A 22,635-nucleotide genomic window follows, 5' to 3' on the forward strand; every position below is an offset into this window, starting at 1 on the left:
ACATTCTTCCCCAACCACCCCCACTCCCCTGTGTGTTCAGCTGACTCCTGCTCAGATGTCATTGTCAGTTCAGAAGTCCAAAATCACAGCTTGGATGTCCACCTGAAACTGAGTCCCCCTAAACCGAGTTCATGATTAATCTCTCTGTCCAAAACGCTATTCTCTTTCTTGTCCCGTCTGACCTCAATCCTCGGCTAGCTGAAAACACTAATCAGCCAGAGTCAGGTGACTAAAACTGCTGTTGTCGGTAATAACATCGTGTGGACGAAAAATGCAGCTGCCATTGCAGTAAACAAAGGATGTTGCAACCGTAAAGCCGTCAGCCAGTGCAGCCACCCCCAAAGGTGCACCCTGAGGGGAATTAATGATGGGAAAAGATAGGATACCGGCCCTAGATAGTTAAGGTGCACATCAAAGAAATGATTTCAATAAGCCCAGACTCTTGTATGTTCCCGTTTCATAGGAAAGTATGAAAATTATTAACTTGAAATGTCTGTTTATTTGATTAGCAATAATCTTCTGATGTTTGACTACAGTTTTTTTCCAGCAAAAACTCGTATAACCTGGTTCCTCCCTTACCTCTTTGGAACAGTCCCTCAGAGCTATCTGAGAGGCTGCCATCCCAGGCTACAGTTCTCAGTAAGGTCCCCAAATGAAACATAATTCTCAACTATTAGGCTGTGCTTTTTTTGGTCAACAATTGTTAATGTACTAAAATTGCTATTATAGATAACATCATTAATGTACAAACTCAGGTTATTTTTCCAGGGCAAGATGAGCTAACAGACCCCCAAGCTATGGACCACCTGGCCAGAGATTTGTAAGCCAGAGATATCTCGATTCTTGAAGCTACAATTAACAAATTTCACAAGACAATGATTAATTGCAGCCTCTTCTTCCCTTTAAAAAAAAACAAACGTAACTCAAAGACTGAGTTGGAGTAGATTTGAGGCTTGTCTCCCACTCCCTTGCTTGGCACGGGCAATAAACAGTGCTTTCCTTCAACACAACCTGGTGTCAAGACTGACTTTGCTGGACATCCAGAGCAGACCCAGTCCTGTTTGGTAACAGGTCCTCCAGAAGCCTTGTCTGAACCCACTCCCTTCAGGTCTGCCTGCGCAATACTTTCCACAGCACACCATTTACCAATGCCCCCTGCCCTCCAAATGTAGGCCCTACTAGAGCAGACTTCTGGCACGCACAGTGCCCTGCTCCCAGCAGAGCTAACACGTTTGAATAATGAGAGAGAAGGGAAGTAACTTTTCCAAAGCCAGAGTCCAAGAGTGACAAAGCGAGAATTGAGATCTGCATCCCTCCCACCATAACTTGGAAAGAATTCTTCGGAAAGAGATCCTGTGCATCCTACCCACCTATCCCACAGCTTATTTAATTCCTAGCATCAAGAGCCACAGAATTGACATTTTAAGGAGCGACACCTCCTGAGGAAGGAAAATGGGTCACACAGTGGGAAAGGACATGAACCCTTCCCCCAAGCTTTCCCATCCCCAAGGACAAGGGAAATCCCGCCTCGCCTCCTCCCCAGGAGAGTATTTGCGTCCGGTTAGTCTTTTCCGACGTCCCTAGCGCAGACTAAACCAGTATCAGGTCTCAAGCAGCTTAGGCAAAGTTTCCTGCCCCTGGTCACGGAGACGACCCCAGCAGATCCCAGCCCCAAAAGGTCACACGCCGTGGGTGCAGGGCTCTACACCCGATCCCAGCAGGGAACACCGCGGTCCTCCGGCCCCTCCTTTCCCGGAGCGGAGTTCGCCCCGCCTGCCTCGCGCCGTTGGCTCCTCTCCTGGCCACGGCCCCTCTGGCCCCGCCCCCACGCTCGGTGTTTGCAGTCTGGGCGGGCTGGCCCGTGGAGCCGGTCTGCGGCTCGGACCAGCAGGGCCGAGAAGCCGGCCCGGGGGCGGCAACCATGGAGGCAGCGGCGCGGAGGCGGCAGCACCCGGGAGCGGCGGGCGCCCCGGGGGTGCAGCCGGGCGCCTCCTTCCTGCAGGCCAGGTGGGTGCACGCCGGCGGGCGGAGCGGGACGGCGGCCCCACCACGTGACAGGGCGGGCGGGAGCCCGGGGCCTCGGAGCTGCGGAGCCGGGGGTGGGTTTTCCGCCAGCTACCCTTGCAGCTGAGCCCCGCCTGTGTGCCCCTTTCTCTTTCTGGGGGACCCCCGGCCCAGGGAAGCTCAGCGGCTCCCGCGGCCTGGTCGGCTCTGGGACAGACGCTCAGCCGGCGGAACTTATCCACGGGTTCAAGAAACTCTGCTTGGGGGCAGCAGGCCCAGAGGACACCCCTGCTCACTCGGGCCCGCATCGCGCCTTCAAGCCCTTTGCGCCACCTCCAAGTTCATGGTCCGTCCAACCATGAATAGGATTTGGCTTCTGGTTTCGCTCCTTGTGCGGAGGAACCCAAGAATGTAAATGGAAGAGATAGCAAAGCGTGGAAGCTCCCCTCCAGAGAAAGAATGAGGAAGGGCTTTTCCCACACGGTAGCTGTTCCCTTCTCTCAGCAAGGCGAGGAAGTTATTGGTTTATGTAGTTGAGACCAGGCGCATGGAGCAGACGAAGAGGTACAGAAAGCCACCTTTTAACCTTTCCCTCCACTCTGCCTTCATTCCATTTTACAGATCAAAAACAGAGCCCCCGTGGGGCTGAAAGGTCATCTTGGAGGGCTTCCTGGAGAAAGTGGCAATTGAGCTGCGTCTCAAACTACCCAGTAGGTGACAGAGAAGAAAGGCTGTTCCAGCCAGGGGAAAGGCAAGGAGTGCAGTGGTCTTGGAGCTTTCTGTGTGTACAGTGGCAGGAGGATACAGGCTGACTGTGAAGGACCTTTAATGGCAGCAGGGCTGGGACCAGAGCGCAAAATTAAGGAGACGCTCCCTCTCAGGACACTTGTGCTCAAAAACCTTCCATGGGTCCCCTGCACCAACTTAAATGTTGGGCCCTATGTGCCTTGCTTGCCTCAGCCTAATTCCCTCCCTGAATGGCAGGTTAAGGATGCAGCTTTTGTCTGTAGGCACAGGGGAGCCATGGAAGGTTTTTGAGCACTAGTGTGCTCAGTTTTAGGAAGTTTGTGGTACGATTTGGATAAGAGGGGAAATCTGAGAGATTTGCCTGAGAGTAGCTCTTTGTCCTGCTACTGAGGGACATCTCTGTTCTGGATCCCTTACAAGTGGGGAGTCTGAACTATAGTAGACCAGTTAGAGTAGTCTGTGAGTATCAGACATGGTCACTACTTTATCTCTTGTGTGAGGTTTCCATATGCATCATCTTACTCAGTCTTTTTGTGTTTTCAACCTGTGAAAACTGAGGCCTAGAGAGGTTACATCATTTACTGGCAAGAACCAAGGCCCAAGGCCAAAGCTTCTGGGTTTTTTTAAGTGATTTTTTTTAACTTTAGTTTTATTGGATTTTTTGTTGTTGTTATCTGAGGGAGGTAATTTGGTTTATTGCCTTTTTTTTTTTTTTTTTTCCTTTAAATGGAGGTACTGGGGATAGAACCCAGGACCTCATGCATGCTAAGCAGGCACTCTATCAATTGAGCTATAACCTCCCCACTGGTTTCTGCTCTTACTACTCCACTTTGGTTGCCAAGGAGTGATGTCTCTCTTCACTCCTGAGTGAGCTCCCCACCAGCCAGGGTGCTCTTGGGAATGTCATGAGGGGCTGACTCTCTTCCGGGGTGTCTCTGCCCGCTTCATTGGGTGCCTCTAGGCCTGTTCTCTGTATCATTGCTGCTCAAGACAGCAGGCACAGTCATACTGACCAATTCCTAGGATGCTCGGATTTCCTCTGCAGCCTCCACGCTTTGCTTACGTACCTCTAATGACATGATATTTACTACCCTTCAATGTAGCCTATTCCAGCTTCCACCTGCTTTGTTGAGTTATTTTTTTTAATTGTAATCAAAGTAGTATGTGCCCATGATTAAATAAAATTGCACAGACAGGCTTAGAGTAAAAAGCAATGGTCTTCTGTACCGCCTCTCCCTAGCATCAGAGACAACCACGGTGGCTTCTTTTAGCTGTTTCTATCAGTATTAAATTCATATTTCTAAATAATAATAAATGCTACGAATGTAACATTTTCTGTGAACCAGGCCCTGCTCTGAGTTTTTGCATTTCAACCACAACTCTTGAGGTAGAATCCACTATTATCCCCCATTTTACAGATGGAAACAGTGAGGCTCAAGAGGTAACTTGCTCAAAATCTAGTTAGTGGTAGAGCTGAGATATGAACCCAGGCAGTCTCCAAAGTCCATGCTCTTGAAAGCTATACTCAACTGCTATTTCTTGGTTTCTCACTTTTAGCCTCTAAGCTAATGTTTACTAATTTCCTATTATGATTTGGTTCGCTTATACCTCTCCCTTCTTCATAAGACGGTTTTTTTTTAATCACCATTTTTAGTTTTGCTCATTGTTACCTTTGTAACCTTAGGGAATATGTATATACCATTATTTCTTTTTTGGTCAGCTGTAGGCAGTGTCTCTTGATTACTTTTTAAAAGGAGAATATTACTCCCCAACCTAAACTTTAGCTTTCTTTGCCCTTTCCCCAATTCCCGTCATCTAAAGTTTTACTTTTAAGTTGTCAAGGTTGACAGTATTTACATGCTGTATTTTAATCATTATTGCCTTCCATGTTTTGTTTGTGGCTTGATTCTAAACTTGGAAAATCAATATACAATGTCTTTATTAGTTCAGCTATGTAAATGTTGTTCCTACAGAGTCAAGTAATGTTTAGCAGTTACATTTGCTTTCTTATATGGCTTTCTTTTTTTGCCCCTCTTATTATTTGCCTTCATTTTCTCATTTTGGTTCAAACTTTTCATCATGGCAGATATTTTCACCATGTGTAGACAGAACCAGAATCGGTCCCTCTACAGTCCCCATTCGTAGGTCCCTGCTTGACTCCACCATGGCTGAGATGTCTTCCTTTTCTGCCCAGCAGTCCTGTGGATGCCGCTGATTGCTTGAATATTTCAACTGTGTGGTATGCGCTGGATGGTATCGCTCCCCAACTGTCATGGTATCAGTTTCCCCATATGGTAGACCTGTAAGGCTGCGGAGGAGAGCAAGGGCCATCCTTGTCTTGGGTTACCTGCCCTGTGGTCAGAATCCCAGCAGAAGAAAACCAGCCAGATGCTGACCGATCTTGATTCCCTAGTTGGGTGTCTGCCCTGTACCTCTGCTTTTTCTTCCGACCCTGCTCAGCCAGGCTGCACTCCTGACAGGGGTCCCCGGTGACAGAGGTGCCTCCTCGGGTGGAGAAGGAAATCGTTTCTGAGCCCCTAAACTGTGTTTGGTACCCACAGCTTCTGGAGACCCATGCTTACCTGCTTCTGGGCTTTCAAAATGCCTTTATTTCCTATACCAAAATCCTGCTTTTTGCCCAGTTTGGAGGTTTCCAGAGCAAAACACTGAGGGCTGTTATCTTCCTTCTCCATCCAAGTTCTTCAGGCCTAGAGATTGTCGGCTTTTTGAGGCCTTGCCCCAGTGGCCACTAAGGGGAAGGGGCGGGGGGGGGCCTCTGTGCCAGTCACTCATCTCAACCTCATCTCAAACATCCTCACAGTCAGTGAGTATCTGCCCAGTCTGAAGGCCCAGCAGCCCCTCCCTGCTCTCCCTTCCACCTGGAAGCCAGATCTCCCCTCCCTGCATTGCCTTTCTCACTTCCCCACCTCCAGCCTTTGATCCTGCTCTCCGCCTGCTTTTCTGCCAACTTAAATCCACCTATCCATGCTTCCAGGCACCCTTCCTTCAGGCAGGCTGTGCATCCTGCCCCAGACCACACCGATGCCTCCATTTTTTTGACTTGGAAAATGGGGGTGACATTCCGACCTTAAAGGGTTTCTGTGAGGATTAGAAGAGATAAATGAGATAATAAACGTAGAGCTGTAACAGTGCCTGAAGTAGAGAAGGTGTTCAATAAAGGTCCACTATCATCGTCCATCACCATGTTTCACGTTTTCTCAGCTGCATTTGCACCCTCTGCTCCATCTGATTCCCCTGACCTCTAGGTGAGAAAGCCCAACAGTTATTACATCCCTGGGGCACTTTCCTTCCTGAATCACAGAGAAGCTGTGGTCAGGTCAGATGGCGTCCACTCCCAGGATACCTTCCCCTGGACCACAGTATTTCCAGCAAAACTCTTTTCCTAAAACTTAATCATGTGTGTTTCTTCCCGCCCCCCAGATCTCTGTGGCTCGTCTTTTGGGGGAAGCTTCCCATGGGAGGAGAGGGGCTGACCCCTTCTGTCTGCTCCTTTCCCAGGCACAGCTCTGTCAAGGCTGATGAAGCCGCCGGCACAGCTCCCTTCCACCTCGACCTCTGGTTCTACTTGACCCTGCAGAACTGGGTCCTGGACTTTGGCCGCCCCATTGCTATGGTGAGCATGAAGCTGTGGATAAGAGTCCCGACCAGCAGTGAGGACACACGGTGACTTGAATTAGCTGAGTGACCGCAGACGAGTCACGGCCCTTAGCAGTTAACTGTGAGAACAGGCCTGGGTACTTTCATGTCCTTTAGCTCCGTGACTGTGACCCATGAGGCAGGTGCCAGTGGGTGGGGGATCTGGGGGCCTGAACAGTCATACTGTGCCTACCCCCACCGTATCCCACATCCAGGTTTACCAGATAACCAAGCCAGACATGGGGGTATGGGAAAGGATCCCAGCTGCCTTCCCCACAGCCTTGGGATAGCATTGTTTTTCTGGAGGTGAAGCATATAGGCTGATTTTGCACAATACGTATGACTTGAGCCTCAGGTCATTTTTTAGTGCCATCTGGTGAAACCGTCTCCTTCCCTCCAAGGCTACTTCATGCATCAGGGTATAGTGGTGGCCTCTACAGAGATTGATCCTGGAAGAGCATTGAAGCCCCTCACTTGTCATGGATGGGTAGATAGATAGTAGAAGGTGAAAAAAATTGAGTGAGGGACCAGCATGTACCAAGCTGTTAATTTTTGCATGTGGGTGGTTAAAAATAACCATATCCAACGCTGAAACTGACACCTTGCACATGCTAGTGATGATGCAAATTTGCAAAGCCCTTTGGGAATACAGTTTGTCAAGGTGGTAACTAGTACCCAGAATAGTGCCTTGCAGGATATGTGTTCAGTGTCCTTGTACTAAGTGAATAATAATTATAACAATAATAGTAAGGTAGAAATAGTGGTTAACATACATTGAATGCTTACTTCGTTCGAAGCTCTTTACATATTTAAATTTATTTAGTTCAACACTATTACTAATCTCAATTTATAGATGAGATGACTTGAGGGTGGAGAGGGTAAGTGACTGGCTCAGGGTCACCCAACCAGCAGGTAGAGGAGCCAGCCCACTGGCCCGAGAGCCCACCCCCTCCTGTTATATATATACCCAGAACCCTAACGTGTTCAACCCTCCTGACTCAGTAAGACCTCTTCCAAGAATGTGCCCTGAAGATGTAATCAGCAAGACACCAGCCCCTGTACCAAAGATGTTCATTGCAGTGTTGCTTACAGGAGCTGAAACTTGGAAATGACTTCAGTGTCCAGCCAAGATCAGCTTGGCTACATCCAGTATAGAGGTTGCTACCTGGGCATTAAACAGGAATTATGGATACTATAGAGGAACCTGGAATGTTTAAGGAGAAAAAAAGGTGCCTAAGTGACAGGCAGTCAGTAACAACTCTTAATCCTGTATCCGTTGGATCAGAGACTTGAAGGGGAAGAAAAAAAAAGCTTCCTGGCAGCAGTGTCAGGGAGGAGTTATGACAGATGCTGGGTCTCCTTTCTGCAGATTTTCCATGAGGTTTACGTGCCGTTTTTTAAATGTAGGAGAAAGAAAAGGGACTAAGCCAGGAGTCGGGGCACCCGGTCAGGTTTGTGGGCAAGTCACTGTCGCCCGAGCTTTGGTTCTCTCATCTCAAGAAGGCTTATTGAACTAGCTCATTGAACTCATTGAACTCACTGAAGGTCCTGCATACTGGGGAACAGAGGAGCTGCCCACCAAACTGGTGTTATGGGGAGAGGGGAGATGAAGCCAGGAGTGGCCCATGGCTCTCCTCACTCGCTAGGGCTTAGCCTCATGTGGCCTAATAGGGATCTTCTGTTGGAGAAATCACTTCCCCCATCCTGGCCAGAGTTGCTGTGGCCACTAAAACCCTGAGCGGGCTCGTCATATTTGAAAAGCTGGTGTAGACACGAGCTTTTCAGTTGTACACATTGATAGTCCCAAATTTAACTACAACCACAAAACAAACTTTTTACAAGTTATAAAAGTAATATGTCATATTATAAGGGGAGAAATGATAGGCAGTTCCTACTCAGGTATATAAAGAAGTGTGAGACTCCCCCTTTCAGTCCCACCCCTGACAGTCTGGGGCACATCCTTCCACTCCTTTCTCTACTCATGCAAATATATGTATACATCCTTTTTTTTTTTTTCTCTAACCAAAATGAGATTTTATTTCATCCCTTATTCTACAACTTGCTTGTTTTTCTCTACATCACATCATGAATATCTCTCCATGTTATTTCTGTTAATGGCTACTTAACCTTCTGTAGTAAAGATAGTGTATTCACCTAATCCTGTTTGGTTGAAGAGTTGGCCTGTTTCTGATATTTCGCTATCACAGTTTCGGCCAGCATGTATATCTTGCTGTAGATAAATGTACAGGGATGCACACACATACCAAGTAAGAAAGAGAGAGAATGAGATTCCTGCGTCCTAAGAGTTTTATTTCTGCAGGTTCATTTTATCCAACAAGACATTTTTTTAATTAAAAGACACATTTAAATTTTTGATTGATGTTTATGGTCATTACACGTGTTCTCAATCAACAGATAATGGAGGTACAGTTGGGCAGAGCAGGGGTTGTGAAGTGTTTTGAGCTCGGGTGAGGGTTTTCACGCTGAGGACTCGCTGGTGTAGACCAGTAGGAGGACAAGGGAATTCCAGACGGGAACGGCCCCAGCCTGCCTGCCTGCCTTTCTTAGGAAAGGAAGAACTGAAGCTACTTTATAGGTCTCTCTTGTTTTCTTATTTGTTTCATAATGTGTAGTTTCAACCTGATTTGGAAATGGTCCCACCTGCTCAGCGGACAGAGGGTTTGTCCACACCTGGGTGGCCAGGAGATCTGGTCGTCATCCTAGGACTTGGAGTGTCGGATCCCTTAGGGTCCGTGTAGACCCCCGGGCCACATTTCTTGTGTTTCAGATGGGGAAACTGAGGCCTGAGAGGCAAAGGACTTGCCCAGGGTCACCCAGAAAGTTGGTGGCACAGCTGAGTCCCAAGGGAGCCTCCAACTCCCAGGCCAGTACCCAGTGACATTGACTTACTACCTGGGGGAGAGGGACCCACAGGGTCAGGCCCTGTATTCGCATCAGCTGTGTGCCTGGGGACAAGTCCGTTTCCTTTCTCTGGAACTTGGTTTGTCTGTCTGAAAAGACCCTCACCCCAGGGCTGCTGAGAAGGTCCCGGGAGATCACAGGAAGAACTGAGTGTGTGCAGGGGGGTTCTGAGGGCCTCCTGGGGCCGTGCCTGGTGAGCATCATTCCTCTCCTTGCTCCCCAGCTGGTGTTCCCTCTCGAATGGTTTCCGCTCAACAAGCCCAGCGTGGGGGACTACTTCCACATGGCCTACAACATCATCACGCCCTTCCTCCTGCTCAAGGTACAGTTCTGGGCTCCCTGCCCTCCCTTCCTGCCCTCATTGCTTCCTCCCCCCCAGCAGGGAGCTGGTGCCGAGCCCTGGAAGTGCCCTGAATCAGGCTTTCCCCTGCCCAACTCTGGGGGACGAAGTCTGTGATAGAAAGAAGTGTCAAGAACCCGGGGCCCCCAGGGGAGGCAGGGCTGCCTCCGGCCGGGGCGGGGGATGGAGAAGGGCTCCCCAAAGAGGGGCGTCTGATGTGGGCCCCTGCCTGGGGGTGTGCCTGGGGGTGACCTGGGAGAGACCTTCAGACAGGAGAACCTGAAGACAAGGCTGGGCTTGAGAAACCATAACACATTTGTGAAGGCTGAGATGGAAGGGGTGGCTGGGTTGCCCAGGGAGAAGTCAGGGACCAGTTGGGAAGGCAGGTGGGGGCTGGGGGCAGAAAAGGCAGCAAAGGAGGGTGAACTCTCCACTCTGGCCTGGAGATCCCTGACTCTGAGATAGCCCTGGGAGCACAGAGCAGTCGCCTAGATGCCTCTGGGAGATTAACTGTATCCATCTCCCAAATGCAGTTCTTGGCAGAGCTGCTGGCTTTGCATTTTGCCAAATAAAGGCTCTGAAACCAACTATCTCCCTCTACTATCCCCATCATTTTGTTTTCAGAGAGACATTTCAAACCTCCAAAAGTACCAAAGGTATAACCTCAGAATTCAGAGGAATATTTAGTTAAGTAATTTAGTTTCAGAAGCACCCGCCCCATTCCTATTATTTTGCTGCCGTGGATCAGTTGCTCAGAAATGGGAGGGTCTCAGCAGGCCAGCCCAGCCGCCCAGGAGCAGAACTAGGGGTGTGGGAGGGCAGGACCTGGACCCCAGATGCTTGTGTTGAAGGCCTGGCTGTCACCTTTAGCACGTGGCTTGTGTGTGACCTTGGGCAATGAGCCTGTTTCCTCACCACAAAAAGAGGGTGCTGTTCCCCAGCTGCTCCTGGGTTCACAGGGATCCTGTGAGACTGGAGGCTGGGTTAGGCCACTAAAGGGACCCACCAGTTTGAGAGTGACTTTCTAGCTAAGGATGTCCATCCCAGCCCAGGTGTGAGGGAGGGAAGCGGAGGGTGTCTGTATAAGGATAGAGGCAGGTGTCATGCTGCCGGGCCTCCCTCTGACCTCAGCTCATCGAGCGGTCCCCCCGCACCCTGCCGCGCTCCATGATCTACGTCAGCATCATCACCTTCATCATGGGCGCCAGCATCCACCTGGTGGGCGACTCCGTGAACCACCGCCTTATCTTCAGCGGCTACCAGAACCACCTGTCGGTCCGCGAGAACCCCATCATCAAGAATCTCAAGCCAGAGACGCTGGTGAGGCCGCCCCCCTCGCTCCCCCCACCTCCCACCCCCGCATGTAAGCCCCGGGGGGGCACAGTCTGTCCTGGAGGTCAGAGAGACTGCGGGAGCCAGGTCACCGGGCCGAGCTAGGATGCTCCTGTCACCAGGAAGTGGCACACTGGCTCCCACCTGGGCCCCCTCCTCTTCATAGGGAGGGACTGAGGGCAGCTGGGGGAGGCGGGCGTGCGGGGAGGGTGGCCGCTGCCCCACCCCCACCCCCGCAACCTCCCTGAAGCCCCCCCCCCCCTGCCCCTGCCTCGCCCCTGCCGCCCGCAGATCGACTCCTTCGAGCTGCTCTACTACTACGACGAGTACCTGGGCCACTCCATGTGGTGAGTGATGGGGCCCGTGGTCCCGGGCGGCTCTGCCGCGGGCTCGGGGACGCTGAGCAGCTCTGGGCCGCGGGGCGCCAGGTGTCGAGCGCGGCGGCCGGAAGGGCGCGCTCGTCCCAGGCGGCGGCGCTGTCACTTGGCTCCCGCAAGGCAGCTGCGTCGCCCTCCAGCCCGCGGTGCCCGCGGCGGCCACTAGAGAGCAGCGAGCGGCTGTCCTCGCAGGGCCGAGGCTGCCGCGCTGATAAACAACCGCCCCCACAAGGGGATGGGGATGGGGACCGAGAGGACCCCGCTGTGTCGGGCCGGGACGGGCCGCGATCTTGGGCATGAGAGACGGCAGGAAGCCGAGGAGGGCCGGCTGGACCAGGCTGGGGGCAGAGTAGGAGTGGGGGTGCTGTCTGCGCTCCCCCTCCGAACTCCGAGGAGAGCTTCGCCCCCCACCCCCTCACGGCAGGGCAGGAACCCTGGCATATGCAGGCCCAGCCACAGGAGACTCCGGGCCCAAGCTGGGGGCAGTCGTCCGTTCCAGGCCGCAGGATAAACTGGGGCCAGTGGGAAGGGGTTGGACGTGGGTTGACGGCTAGTGACAGAGCCAGGCCTGGACCTTGGTGGCCCCACTCCTGGGTGAGGTGGGCTCCCTCATGTCGCATGTGCCCTACACTGTGTTTCCAGGGTCTGTTTTGGGGCCTGGAAAGTCGGCGGGGGGCGGGGAGGGGGTGTCCCTGGGCAGACAGGCCTCTTGCCAGTTCTCCCTGGCCTTTGGCGGAAGACCCTTCCCGTGGAAGGTTGGGGAAGGGAGGAGGCGGAGGAACGGAGGCCTGGAGCAGTGAAACCTCAGGACAGGACTGGGAGTGTGTGGGGGCCGCAAGAGCAGGAGGTGGGAGGTCAGGAGACATGGAGGTGGGAAGAGAAAGGGGGTGCGGATGAGAGATGGCACAGGTGCGTGGGGAAGGAGAGAGGGTGGTACTTTTGGGGTGAGGTGTGTGTGTGGGAAGGGTGAGGCTGTGGGCTGACTGACAGCTCCTTGCCCCCCCCCCCCACGGGTCTGTTTTCCCCACTTCTTTTTTTAAGTTGGGACCTCAGGCCTCTTCCTCCTCAGCCCTGCTGGCTACACCCGTTTCCAGGCCAGTGAGTGCTGGTGTTCCGCACGTGTCTGGGTCAGATACATCCTCACCCCCCTACCCACCCTGCAACACAGCGTGAATGAGGCAGCCAGGGCAGTGTGGGAGGGAGCCCCCCACCCCATGACCAGCCTGTGGGCGTCTGGTCTGCATATGCTCAGGGGGCAGGCCTCACCTTCCTGCTCCCTCCTGTTCCACCCTGGACGCCCTGCTTGGGAAAGGCTGTCAGGGTAGTGCCCGCACCCAAACCAGGTATTTTTGTAAACTGTTAAGTGACTGCACGGGTGGTGCAGAGAAGCAGCACAAGGGTGGGTGGGGAAGAGGTTATGGGTGGGGCAGCCGGGCAGGCGTCTGAGGCGCTGGCTTCCCTGTCGCAGGTACATCCCCTTCTTCCTCATCCTCTTCATGTACTTCAGCGGCTGCTTCACTCCCACCAAAGCCGAGAGCTCAATGCCAGGGGCAGCCCTGCTCCTGGTGGTGCCCAGTGGCCTGTACTACTGGTGAGTGGACCTCGGGCCTGGGCTGGGGGCGGGTGGGGTCCCTCAGAGAGCTAGCTACAGAAAATGTGCTCATGACCCCTGTGTGACCCCAGGTCAGGCTCTCCCTCCTGGGGCCCCTGCGTCGTCCTCTTCTAGTGGGGACTGTGACAGTGCCTTGTGGTGGCTGCTCTGTTAACCAAGAAGCCAGGCTTGAGTATGGCCTCTCCACACTCCGAGTGCTACCTTGGGGCCGACAGACTCCAACACCACACGCTGTAGAGCCCTGGGGGCTTCAGTTTCCTCTGTGAAATGGGGATAATACCTGCCTGTCTCGCTCTTGGGATATGGTGAGAATCCAGGGGGAGAGAAAGGGGCTTCATAAACTTCAAAGCATCATGGAGGTGACAAGGGCAGATAAGGGGAATGTCAGAGCCTCAGGGGCTGCCCGCCTGGTTTCTTTTCCCTCCAGCTCTCTCTTCCCATTCCAGAGGACCCAGGCCTCAGCCAGGCTCTTCCTCTTCCTCGGTCACTTCTGCTCCAGATCCAGGCTCCCCTGGGGATTGTGGGTGTCCTAGAAAGGGCTGAGTCCTTCTCCGGTGGGAAGCTTCCAGCAAAATAAAAAGGGGCCCGCTCCAGCCCACCTCCAGGGGCTGCTGCTGACCGGCCAAGGGGGTCCACCAGGGCGAATCTATAGGGCCGCTAAGAACAGGGTTAGAAAGAATGGGTGGCAGCTACAGCTGGAGGGAAAGAGGTGACACGTGGCCTGTTCTTAGCCACGGCCTGTGGGTGCAGTGATGGCTTTTCCAAGTGCATAGTTCTTGTCAGTAACCTTGAGAGATAGGGCCATGTATGCCCCCTTTATGAGTAGGAAAACAGAGGCTCCGTGATGTCATGTGAATTCCCCACGGAGACACAGCCGCTAAGTTGCAGAGCGATGTGGCTCCTTCAGTGGGATGGGTCAGCATTGAGGTTCTCTCTAGAAGCAGGGGAGTAGACCAGATGATCTCTCAGAAGCCCTCAAACAAGTGTTACTGAGTTGCTGGCCCTGTGGTAGGTAGGTGCTGCCTAGATACCACAGGGAACCCTGGGTGATCTGACTGTGTCCCAGCCTTCAAGGAGACGGTAATGACAACCCTCATAAATTGAAACTGCATTCGCAAACTGAAATACCTTTAGGGACCAAGATGGTAACACAAATGCATCAAGCAGGCATCAAGTGAGGCAGTAGGGAAAGGTGGGGACTGTGGCTAGCTGCAGAACAATCCTCTCTCTAAGGGGAGCAGCTGCTTTCTCCTCTAATCAGTTACTGTGGTGTGGGGAATATAAGTCTAGTGTGAGCAGGGGAGCCAGAAATCCACATTTGCAGGTAATCTGTTACTTAAATATCGGCGACAAACTCAATGTTTGAAGAAAAAGTAGTAACTGTACAAGCCCAATCAACGTGCTGCTTATGGACTGTGGCTCAGAGGAATGTGGTCGCCCGAGCCTCTGACTCCGTGTGCTGTTCTGACTGATGGGGAGGGTAGCCTGGTCCTGAGGGAATGCCAGGCAGGGTGGGCTGTCATGACACCCACTGCAGCTCAGCCACTGGCCTCCTCAGGTACCTGGTCACCGAGGGCCAGATCTTCATCCTCTTCATCTTCACCTTCTTCGCCATGCTGGCACTCGTCCTGCACCAGAAGCGCAAACGCCTCTTCCTGGACAGCAACGGCCTCTTCCTCCTCTACTCCTTCGTCCTCACCCTCCTGCTCGTGGCGCTCTGGGTCGCCTGGCTGTGGAATGACCCTGTGCTCAGGAAGAAGTACCCGGGCGTCATCTACGTGCCTGAGCCCTGGGCTTTCTACACCCTCCACGTCAGCAGCCAGCACTGAGTCCCGGGCACCAGCCACCCGGTGTGCTCTGCCCGCCGGGGAGATGGACCACAGAGGGCATCTGAGCGCAAGGTGTGTGTGCGCGCGTGCGCGGAGGGCATCGCTGTGAGACACGATTATTCTGGTCAAGTCTCTGTTGGGTTGGGCTCTTTCCAGGATGGGATTTCCAGTGTGTCCAGGCCGAGACAAGTTCCTGCCTTCCTGTACATCTGACTGCAGTCAGGCCCTCTCACTCTGCTCAGGGCTGGTCTCTTCCTAGGGTGCTTCTGGCTCACTCCACAGACCCACCCTGACCCTGGAGGCCACATTACACAGGTTACATGAACTTTCTGTGTATTACTGAGCAAAACACATCCTTCCTCTAGGCTTCATTTGCACCAGATGGGCCCACGGGCCCCAAGTAGGTCAGTGGGCTGGTTTGCAGCCTCGTCTTGGGGCACCTCAGGCTGCTTGGGGTAGTGGGCCAGCCGACCCTGGGGGCCAGAGACCCGCCCTCCTCCAGCACCATTGGCCTGATCTCAGGGTCTGGCCGTGGTAGCCCTCCAGATACCTCCTTCTCCTGGAAGCTCTGTCTACCCCGCCCCGATTCATGGCACCCCCTTCACATCAGCCTGACCACAGGTTTTTGAGCGGCAGCTGAAGGCCAAGTTCTCATGCACTTGGACTATTCCCTGAGCCCCTCAGTAGGGGCAGGGGGCGTCTTGAGGTTCTCTTCAGTCAGCCCTGCCTCAGCCTAAATGTCATGCCTTCTGCCAGCTGCCCTGCTCCCTTAACAGGGAGGCCTCATTCCCAGCAGGATACCCCCGCCCCACGCCTGCCCCCAGGTCTCATCCAGCTGCAGGGACCACAGCCTCACTTCACCCAGCACCAGCCCGTGGCTCTCCGGGGGGGGCCTGCCTCGCCCTCCCCAGGCCCTGTCTCCTCTCCAGTGTTACTCAGGGAGCCCTGTGCCTCAGATTCCTCTTCTATGTGTGGGTCCCCCCGCCCCAGGTCAGGCCCCATTAGGTGGTGAGAGGTGTGAATGAAGGCGGTGTGAAGCCAAGCCTGGCCGGCTGCTGCCGCCTCCGCGTTTGGGTATGAATTTGGGAGGTGGGAAGCAGGAGGTCCTGGGAGCAGGGGAGGGAGTGGCTGGTCTGGGGCCCAGGCAGGAGCCCTGGGCCGACCCCGGGGGCCTGCTCAGCCCCACCTGACTGGGAGCAGATGCTGCCAATGCCCACTGCCCCTCCATGCCACTTGGTAGGACCCCAAGGTGGGAGTGAGCCCCCCAGAAGGGCCGCCTCGGTCATTCCCAGCTCTCTTCGGGGGGGTCTGGGGGCCGTGGGGGTGGGCTCCACTAGACGAGATGCTTGCACCTTCATATGCCATGCTGTGGTGAGAAAAACATCTTTTGAGAAAAGCAACTTTGTTTCCCAGAGTTCCTGGGCAGGGGCTCTGATAACCCTGCTCTCCCAGAGTCCTGACCTTTAGAATAACGACCTGAGTGTACGATTCCTGCTGTATAAATCCCCGCTTTGCTCCACCCCCACCCCCGGCACCTTTTCACATGACCACTTCGAGTTTAAACCCATGAAAAGTTGGTGACCTCGGTCCCCGCCACCTTATGAGGAACAGGTGCTTGCTGCCCTGCATGCTCTGGACCTGGGGCAGAGGACTGCCCTTCCCCCGGCTCATGGCGACCCCTGGCTTCTGGGACCTGAAATGATCAATCTTGTGACTACTTCCTTTGTGCGGATGTGCCTTCAGTCAAAACCCCGTGGGTTTCACTTTCCCAAAGTGGGAGCTGGATGACAGGGGCGCTGCCTGCTGCCCCTGCATGGCTGGCTCGTGCCCCCTCAATCAGTGCGTCACAGTCTGCATATTCTTAATTCAATACACCAGCTCTGGCTTCTCAGCACACAAGGGCCCCCACCTGCCCAGCAACCTCCTTTGACTCTTTCCCTCCCTCGAGGACACTGCTCTTCCAAACCCTGTCCTGGGCCTGTTCTCCACAGAAGGGCTTAATGGCTATCTTCTGAGCAGGCACAGACCTGGTTATGTGGGTCTGAAGTGCGTACGATTTGAGGGGCACTTGACAAGAAAACAGTAAAAGCATTTATCTATATGAAAGTGAATATTTTGAATGGAAAAAAAAATCAGCAAACTATTGGGGACTTGGAGATTCATGTCCCTCTTGACCAAGATCTCTGGGCAATTTACTAGGAACACTTTCCTAGAAATAATTCGTAATTACAACCTGGCTTCACTCCACTTAGAAAACTAAGTTAGTGGTTCTCAAAGTGTGGCCCTAACTGGCAGCATGTAGATGGCAGAAGGAGATGCAAATTCTTGCCCCCTCCCACCTCCTGAATCAGAAACTCTACACTGGAAAGTAACACAACATTGTAAATCAACTACGCTTCAATTAAAAAAAAAACGAGTGATGGGGACCTGCAGGTGAACAAAATCTCGGCCCCCAAGTGGGAGGGCCAACTGTTCCTCACGGTGCACTGAAGTGTGGCATACATGGGACACAGTAAAGCGTGCAGCTTGATGAAGTTTTGTGTAATGAACCTCATGTAGTCACCACCCCATGCAGGTGTTGTTGATCATATGCACGCCACTCTTTGGAGGCTCCTAGAAACCGAAAAAAGGAGTTGGCAAGGGTGTGTCAGTTTGGTTGCCTTTGGGGGCAGACAGCCCCAAACCCCAGCACACACTGACCTAAACCTAAACCCAGTCCCTGCTTCATTCGCATGACCATCCAATCCTCTTAATCTTAGGACTTGGTCAGTAATTCCCTGCGTGCTTGCCCCTCCCCAGCCGCTGGTTTCCCTGGTAACTGATAAGCCAGCCTGATGTCAATTCCCGCTATAACTCTCTCCCTGAGTAGCAAAAACTGCTGCTATATCCTGTGTGCCGACTGCCATGCACGGTGGGGTGTCTCTCCAGGATGTTGCTTCGGACATGTAAGACTCCCCTACCCAACACATTGTTGACATCTCCGTCACTGTCTCAGGGCTATTTCTTTGGCCTCAAGGTGGGGCAATTACAGGGCTCACAGGCCTGTGGGATGCAGCCCATCACTTGGAGAGCCAACCAGGAAGCCACGGAAACTCCCCTGAGCACCAAGATGTCAGGGAACAAGGATGGGGAATGGAAGGTTGCAGGGGAATTTGGGGTGGCCGCACACTTGTGTGTGGGGCCCTGTGGTGACTGTCCTTGATGAATGGGGGCCACCAAGAGACTACAGAGAATCCAGAGACACCCTGGGTGTTGTGGAGGTGTCGGGTGCCATTACTGGGGGTAAAAAGAAGCCAGACGGTGAGGCAGTGGCGGCAGCCATGGGCCGCCTGCTGGCACGGTGGAAGGGAAGGTAGCTTCCCCAACAGAGAGGCTGGAGAGTCATGGCGCATCCAGATTGGAACCCCAAGGTGTGGGACCCTACCGACAGCACTGAGAAAGAAGAGGTAGAAGATGGGGAGAAGGTCCTAGTGGACCCTGTCCCACAGGATACAGATGAAGAGCAGCTCCCTCGCCCAGTGTGGAGGCAGCTAACCACTGTGAGTCTCTGTCTTCCATCATGTTGATGGTGCTCTGTTAACCTCAGAGTCGCTTTCCAGTTTAAAAGCAGCAGCCCCGGTGGTATCCCCTGTGGCTCGTGGCTCACCTGGCTGCACAGAGATGGCTGGTAAATGCAGACAAAACACAAGGGCCCGGATTATCTGTCAAATACTTGGGTGTTATCTTGTTGGATAAGACGAAAGTGGTGTCCTCAGCAGTGACCGGCAAAATACAAGCTACCCCCGACCCACCACCCCTAAACGATTACAGACATGTCTAGGGCTGTTGGACTATTGGAAGCCTTTTATCCTGCATCTGGCCCAACCAAACTTTGCAAGCTTCGTACAGCTTTGGAAAGAAGCAGGGTGCCAGATTGGGCATGGAGAGTAAGACGCCTTCACCCAAGCCAAGGTGGCTGTTAAGCAGAGTCAGGCGTCAGGGATACTGACTCAGGGACAGGCTTGTAAATTGGACGTGGCTAGCTACCTGGAAGGGTTAGGCTGGGGACTGTGGCATCGGCAAAATAACGAGTACCCTTGGGCTTCCGTTCCCAATTATGGAAGGGGGCAGAATAACAACATACTGTGATGGAACAAGAGCTATGTGCAATCTACGATGCTTTACGGCAGCTGAAAGACATTACCAAAGGCAGCCTGGTGACTATGTGCTCAGTATCCCATAGCTGGGGGGGTAAAGGATACTTTCTGGAAGGCCCAGTCCAGGCACGCACAAGTCCAGCCGTAGCTAAGTGGCATGCCCGTTTAAGTCAACGTAGCACTTTATCTATTAGCCCCTTGAGTGCAGTTACACGCTGTCTTAAGCCCGGTTACCTACACCGCTGGGGGCCCCGCCAGCCTGACGGAGATGCTGATCCTCCTGATACCATCTTCAGTGGAAGAAGGCCGAGGCCCCACCCCTTGGAGGCACAGTGCCACAGTGCACAGATGCGTCTGCGCGGGGTGGTCCATGCATGTGGACCCCAGTGGGCACCCAGCCTGTGATGGACAGTATCCTAGTGGATGTAGTGGAAAGCCCCACACTGCGTGGTGGCAGGGCGCCCCCTATGGGGAGAGGACACTGATAGCTCCCAAGGAACCCATTTGACCGTCCACGAAGTTCAGGAATGAGCCGGTAAAAATGGCAGACACTGGCATTTACACATGCCCTCCAACCCCATCGCTGCCAGGCTAGTCAACAGGGTGAATGGGCTACTTAGCCAACAAGTGAGATGGGAAAACTGCTCTCCCCACGTGTGGACCAGGAAGCTAACTCAAGCCCTGTGAGCTGTGACTCGACATCCCAGAGCAATCGTCCCAGTGCGTCATTGCCATGTTAACCCAGAGACAACTAGTCCACCCCACAGTTCAACTGTCCACCACTGAAGGACCATTGCCAACTGTCAGTCAGGACAATAACCTACTTTTGCCCCCCGGAGCCACCCCCAGGGGAATACATTATAAACGGCCCTGGAGTTGGCAAGTAAGTCCCCAGTGGTTTGGGTTTGCCACCTGGCGGGGAATAGGATTAGAAAGAGACTTTAGACCATAATTCAAAAAGACACCTGCACCCCAATGTTCACAGCAGCACTATTTACAATACCCAAGACATGGAAACAAACTAAATGTCCCTCGACAGATGACTGGATAAAGATGTGGTATATTTATACAACGGAATACTATTCAGCCATGAAAAATGATAACATAATGCCATTTGCAGCAACATGGATGGCCCTGGAGAATGTCATTCTAATTGAAGTAAGCCAGAAAGAGAAAGAAAAATACCATATGATATCACTCATATGTGGAATCAAAAAAAAAAAAGAAGACAAATGAACTTAAATATAAAACAGAAACAGACTCAGACATAGAATACAAACTTGTGGTTGCCAGAGGGGAGTGGGAAGGCACAGACTAGGAGTTCGAGATTTGTAGATACTGACAGATGTATATAGAATAGATAAACCAGTTTATACTGTATAGCACAGGGAAATACATTCAAGATCTTGTGGTAGCTCATGGTGAAAAAGAATACGAAAATGAATATATGTATATTAATGTATGACTGAAGCATTGTGCTGTCCACCAGAAATTAACACAACATTGTAAACATACTATACCTCAATAAAAAAAAAGAAGAGACATAGAGATTTCACCTGTCTTCTACCTGGCCCCACTGAAGACCACTAAGTTAATTAATCCAGGTCCCCCACTGGAGAACAGCACTGTGTCCCCTCCTCTCCTGCCCCAGCACCAGCTGTGGGGACCCAGGGTGGACAGGTGGACAAACCACAGGCAGGGGTGGTGTCAACTCAGAACGCCATTACTGCTTGTATTTTGCTTAATGGTCATGATCTCCATTAAGCATCTTATATTGCGTCCCTAGTCTGAGGGGAGGGAATCTGTTTGTGGGCTGGGCAGCAATGATGACCTCACTGGGAAATGAGTCTGCCTGCTGGGTCTGCAGTGAGATGTCCGTGTCGTCCTCCTCTGGACTGCCATGAAAAATTGACCCGATAAGCGCTCAATTCCAAAACTTGCCCACGTCTTGGTGAGCTGCTATCTTCAGCATTACTCAGTGTCTCAGTGTTGAGCCCCTTTAGCTGCTGTTGTCCGTGCTGCGTGTGTGGCATTTGGTTGCCACGCGCCTCTGCACACCTGACCCCAGGGATATCCCAGGAGGGGCAGACCAAGGTTGTGAGGGTCGCACACACGTCGGGGTGGCGTGTAGCGTCAGGCCACTCAAGATGGCTGTGCTCTTGCTCTCCGTCCATCCCCTGCTCAGCCAGTCCCTGCCTCACCTGTACCCTGTTCACATGACTAACCCATCCTGTTAATCATAGGGTTTAATCAGTAACTACCTAGTGCTTGCCCCTGCCCCAGCCTTTGGTTTCCTTGGTAACCAATGAGCCATCCTGACGTCACCTCCCCCATGTAAACGGTAGCCTCCCCCTCCCTTGGAGGAGTGGAAACTGCTTCTGCGGTCCTGCCTGCCGTCTGCCCAGCAGGGTGGGGTGTCGCTCCAGGACTTTGCTTCAAGCGTGTAAGATTTAACTGTCCAATAAACTGGTATCTGGGTCTGGGCTCTTCAGTCTCGAGGGCCGGCAACTACAAGATCTGCAGGCGAGCAGTGCAGCCTGACAGTCCTGTCTCCCCCATGCGCCCTTTTGCAAACGCTGGGTGATTCCAGATGAGTGCTTTGGCCTGGCCGCTCCAGGCGCCCCCGCCAAGCCTCAGTTCTGTGCCTCTATCCTTCCAAGCCCCCCCCCCCGACATTCCCTCACCTCTTCTCTCTTCAAGGCTGTTAGGGGGAAGTGTCCCTTCTCTCCTGCCCCCAACTCGCCTTTCATCAGAATCCTCTGAGGTGGAGAGGGAAGGAGGGAGACTAGACCAAGGAGGGCCCCACCCATGCATCCTGAACAAATTAGCAATAGGTCCCTCCTCTGCACACGTGCAGCCCCTTTCCAGGACCCACTCATCCCTGGAGCCGGGAGCCCTGGTGCAGTGCACCACCTATGCAGCCGTCCATGCCGGTCCTGATAAAGTGTGCGGACCCTGGAGTCGGAGCCCCCACAGGCAGGGCAGCCACCGGCCGGCCGTGGACAAGGGATACAACAGGTATCTGGGAGACCAAGGTGGGGGAGAACCCAGCTGTGCCCAGTGCGGCAGCTCCAGGGAACCGCCCCATCCTGCCTTCACTTCCTCAGTGCGTGTGGGGAGGGGCGGGCGGCACAAACCGCTGAGGAAATGAAGAGTCAGCAGCTTCGGCAGGAAGGGGTGGGGGCTGCAGTGGGGAGAGGAGGGGAAGGAAGGAAGGAAAGGGGGAGTCCTCCTGGCCAGGAAAGTTGCCAGAGAGGCCTCCCTCTGCGCCCCCTGGGTAGCCCGTGGTGGGGCGGGAGACCCCAAGGCGGGCACCTCCCCCACCCCCTGCCCCCGAGGGAGGGAACTGGCCATTTGACTCTCTCAACAGCCCTGGGATGAGGCCCAGCGAGGACACTGAGGCACAGAGCAGTGAAATGACGCACCAAGGTCACTTAGCAAACAGGCGGAGAGCACCAGGGCCTGGGTCCCTCCTGCTCACGGCATCCCCAGGCTCTGGCGGTGGAAGCGGCTGTTGCTGGGTTGTGCCATCAAGGCGAGGTTTCCTTCCACTTACAAGATGGTGTGTGATGGGCCTTGAGCAAGGCAGTGTGCAGCGCCCGGCACCTGGGAGGCGCTTGTCCGCCCCCAACTCAGTCCCAGGAGAGAGAGAGAGGAAAGATCCCCCACCCCCATCCCG

The 22,635-nt window shown here is 53.4% G+C and overlaps 1 protein-coding gene across 2 annotated transcripts; it reads left to right on the top strand.

Moving 5' to 3' along the window:
• The first annotated feature begins 1,811 nt into the window (after nucleotides 1-1,811).
• CLN6 (CLN6 transmembrane ER protein) lies at nucleotides 1,812-22,039 on the top strand. Of its 2 annotated transcripts, XR_012507727.1 has the most exons (8): nucleotides 1,812-2,007; nucleotides 6,271-6,385; nucleotides 9,554-9,652; nucleotides 10,802-10,990; nucleotides 11,294-11,349; nucleotides 12,848-12,970; nucleotides 14,550-14,892; nucleotides 21,814-22,039. XR_012507727.1 is itself a non-coding variant. In XM_074366269.1 (7 exons), exons 1-7 carry the CDS (start codon nucleotides 1,922-1,924, stop codon nucleotides 14,818-14,820), a joined length of 939 nt encoding a protein of 312 aa, XP_074222370.1. In that variant the 5' UTR covers nucleotides 1,813-1,921; the 3' UTR covers nucleotides 14,821-20,506. The 2 variants fall into 2 exon arrangements, 1 of the variants encoding a protein (XP_074222370.1); XM_074366269.1 differs by lacking the exon at nucleotides 21,814-22,039 and having other exon boundaries at nucleotides 1,813-2,007; nucleotides 14,550-20,506.
• The last annotated feature ends 596 nt before the right edge of the window (nucleotides 22,040-22,635 follow it).

Source organism: Camelus bactrianus, chromosome 6, assembly GCF_048773025.1.
Source record: "Camelus bactrianus isolate YW-2024 breed Bactrian camel chromosome 6, ASM4877302v1, whole genome shotgun sequence".
Classification (NCBI taxonomy): domain Eukaryota; kingdom Metazoa; phylum Chordata; class Mammalia; order Artiodactyla; family Camelidae; genus Camelus; species Camelus bactrianus.

Bases quoted from the DNA above. Each gene is read 5' to 3' on its own strand.
- CLN6 (XM_074366269.1), top strand. From the start codon at position 1,922: ATGGAGGCAGCGGCGCGGAGGCGGCAGCACCCGGGAGCGGCGGGCGCC. The intron at 2,008-6,270 runs GTGGGTGCACGC...CTCCTTTCCCAG, and splicing joins GCCTCCTTCCTGCAGGCCAG to GCACAGCTCTGTCAAGGCTG. The intron at 12,971-14,549 runs GTGAGTGGACCT...TGGCCTCCTCAG, and splicing joins CCCAGTGGCCTGTACTACTG to GTACCTGGTCACCGAGGGCC.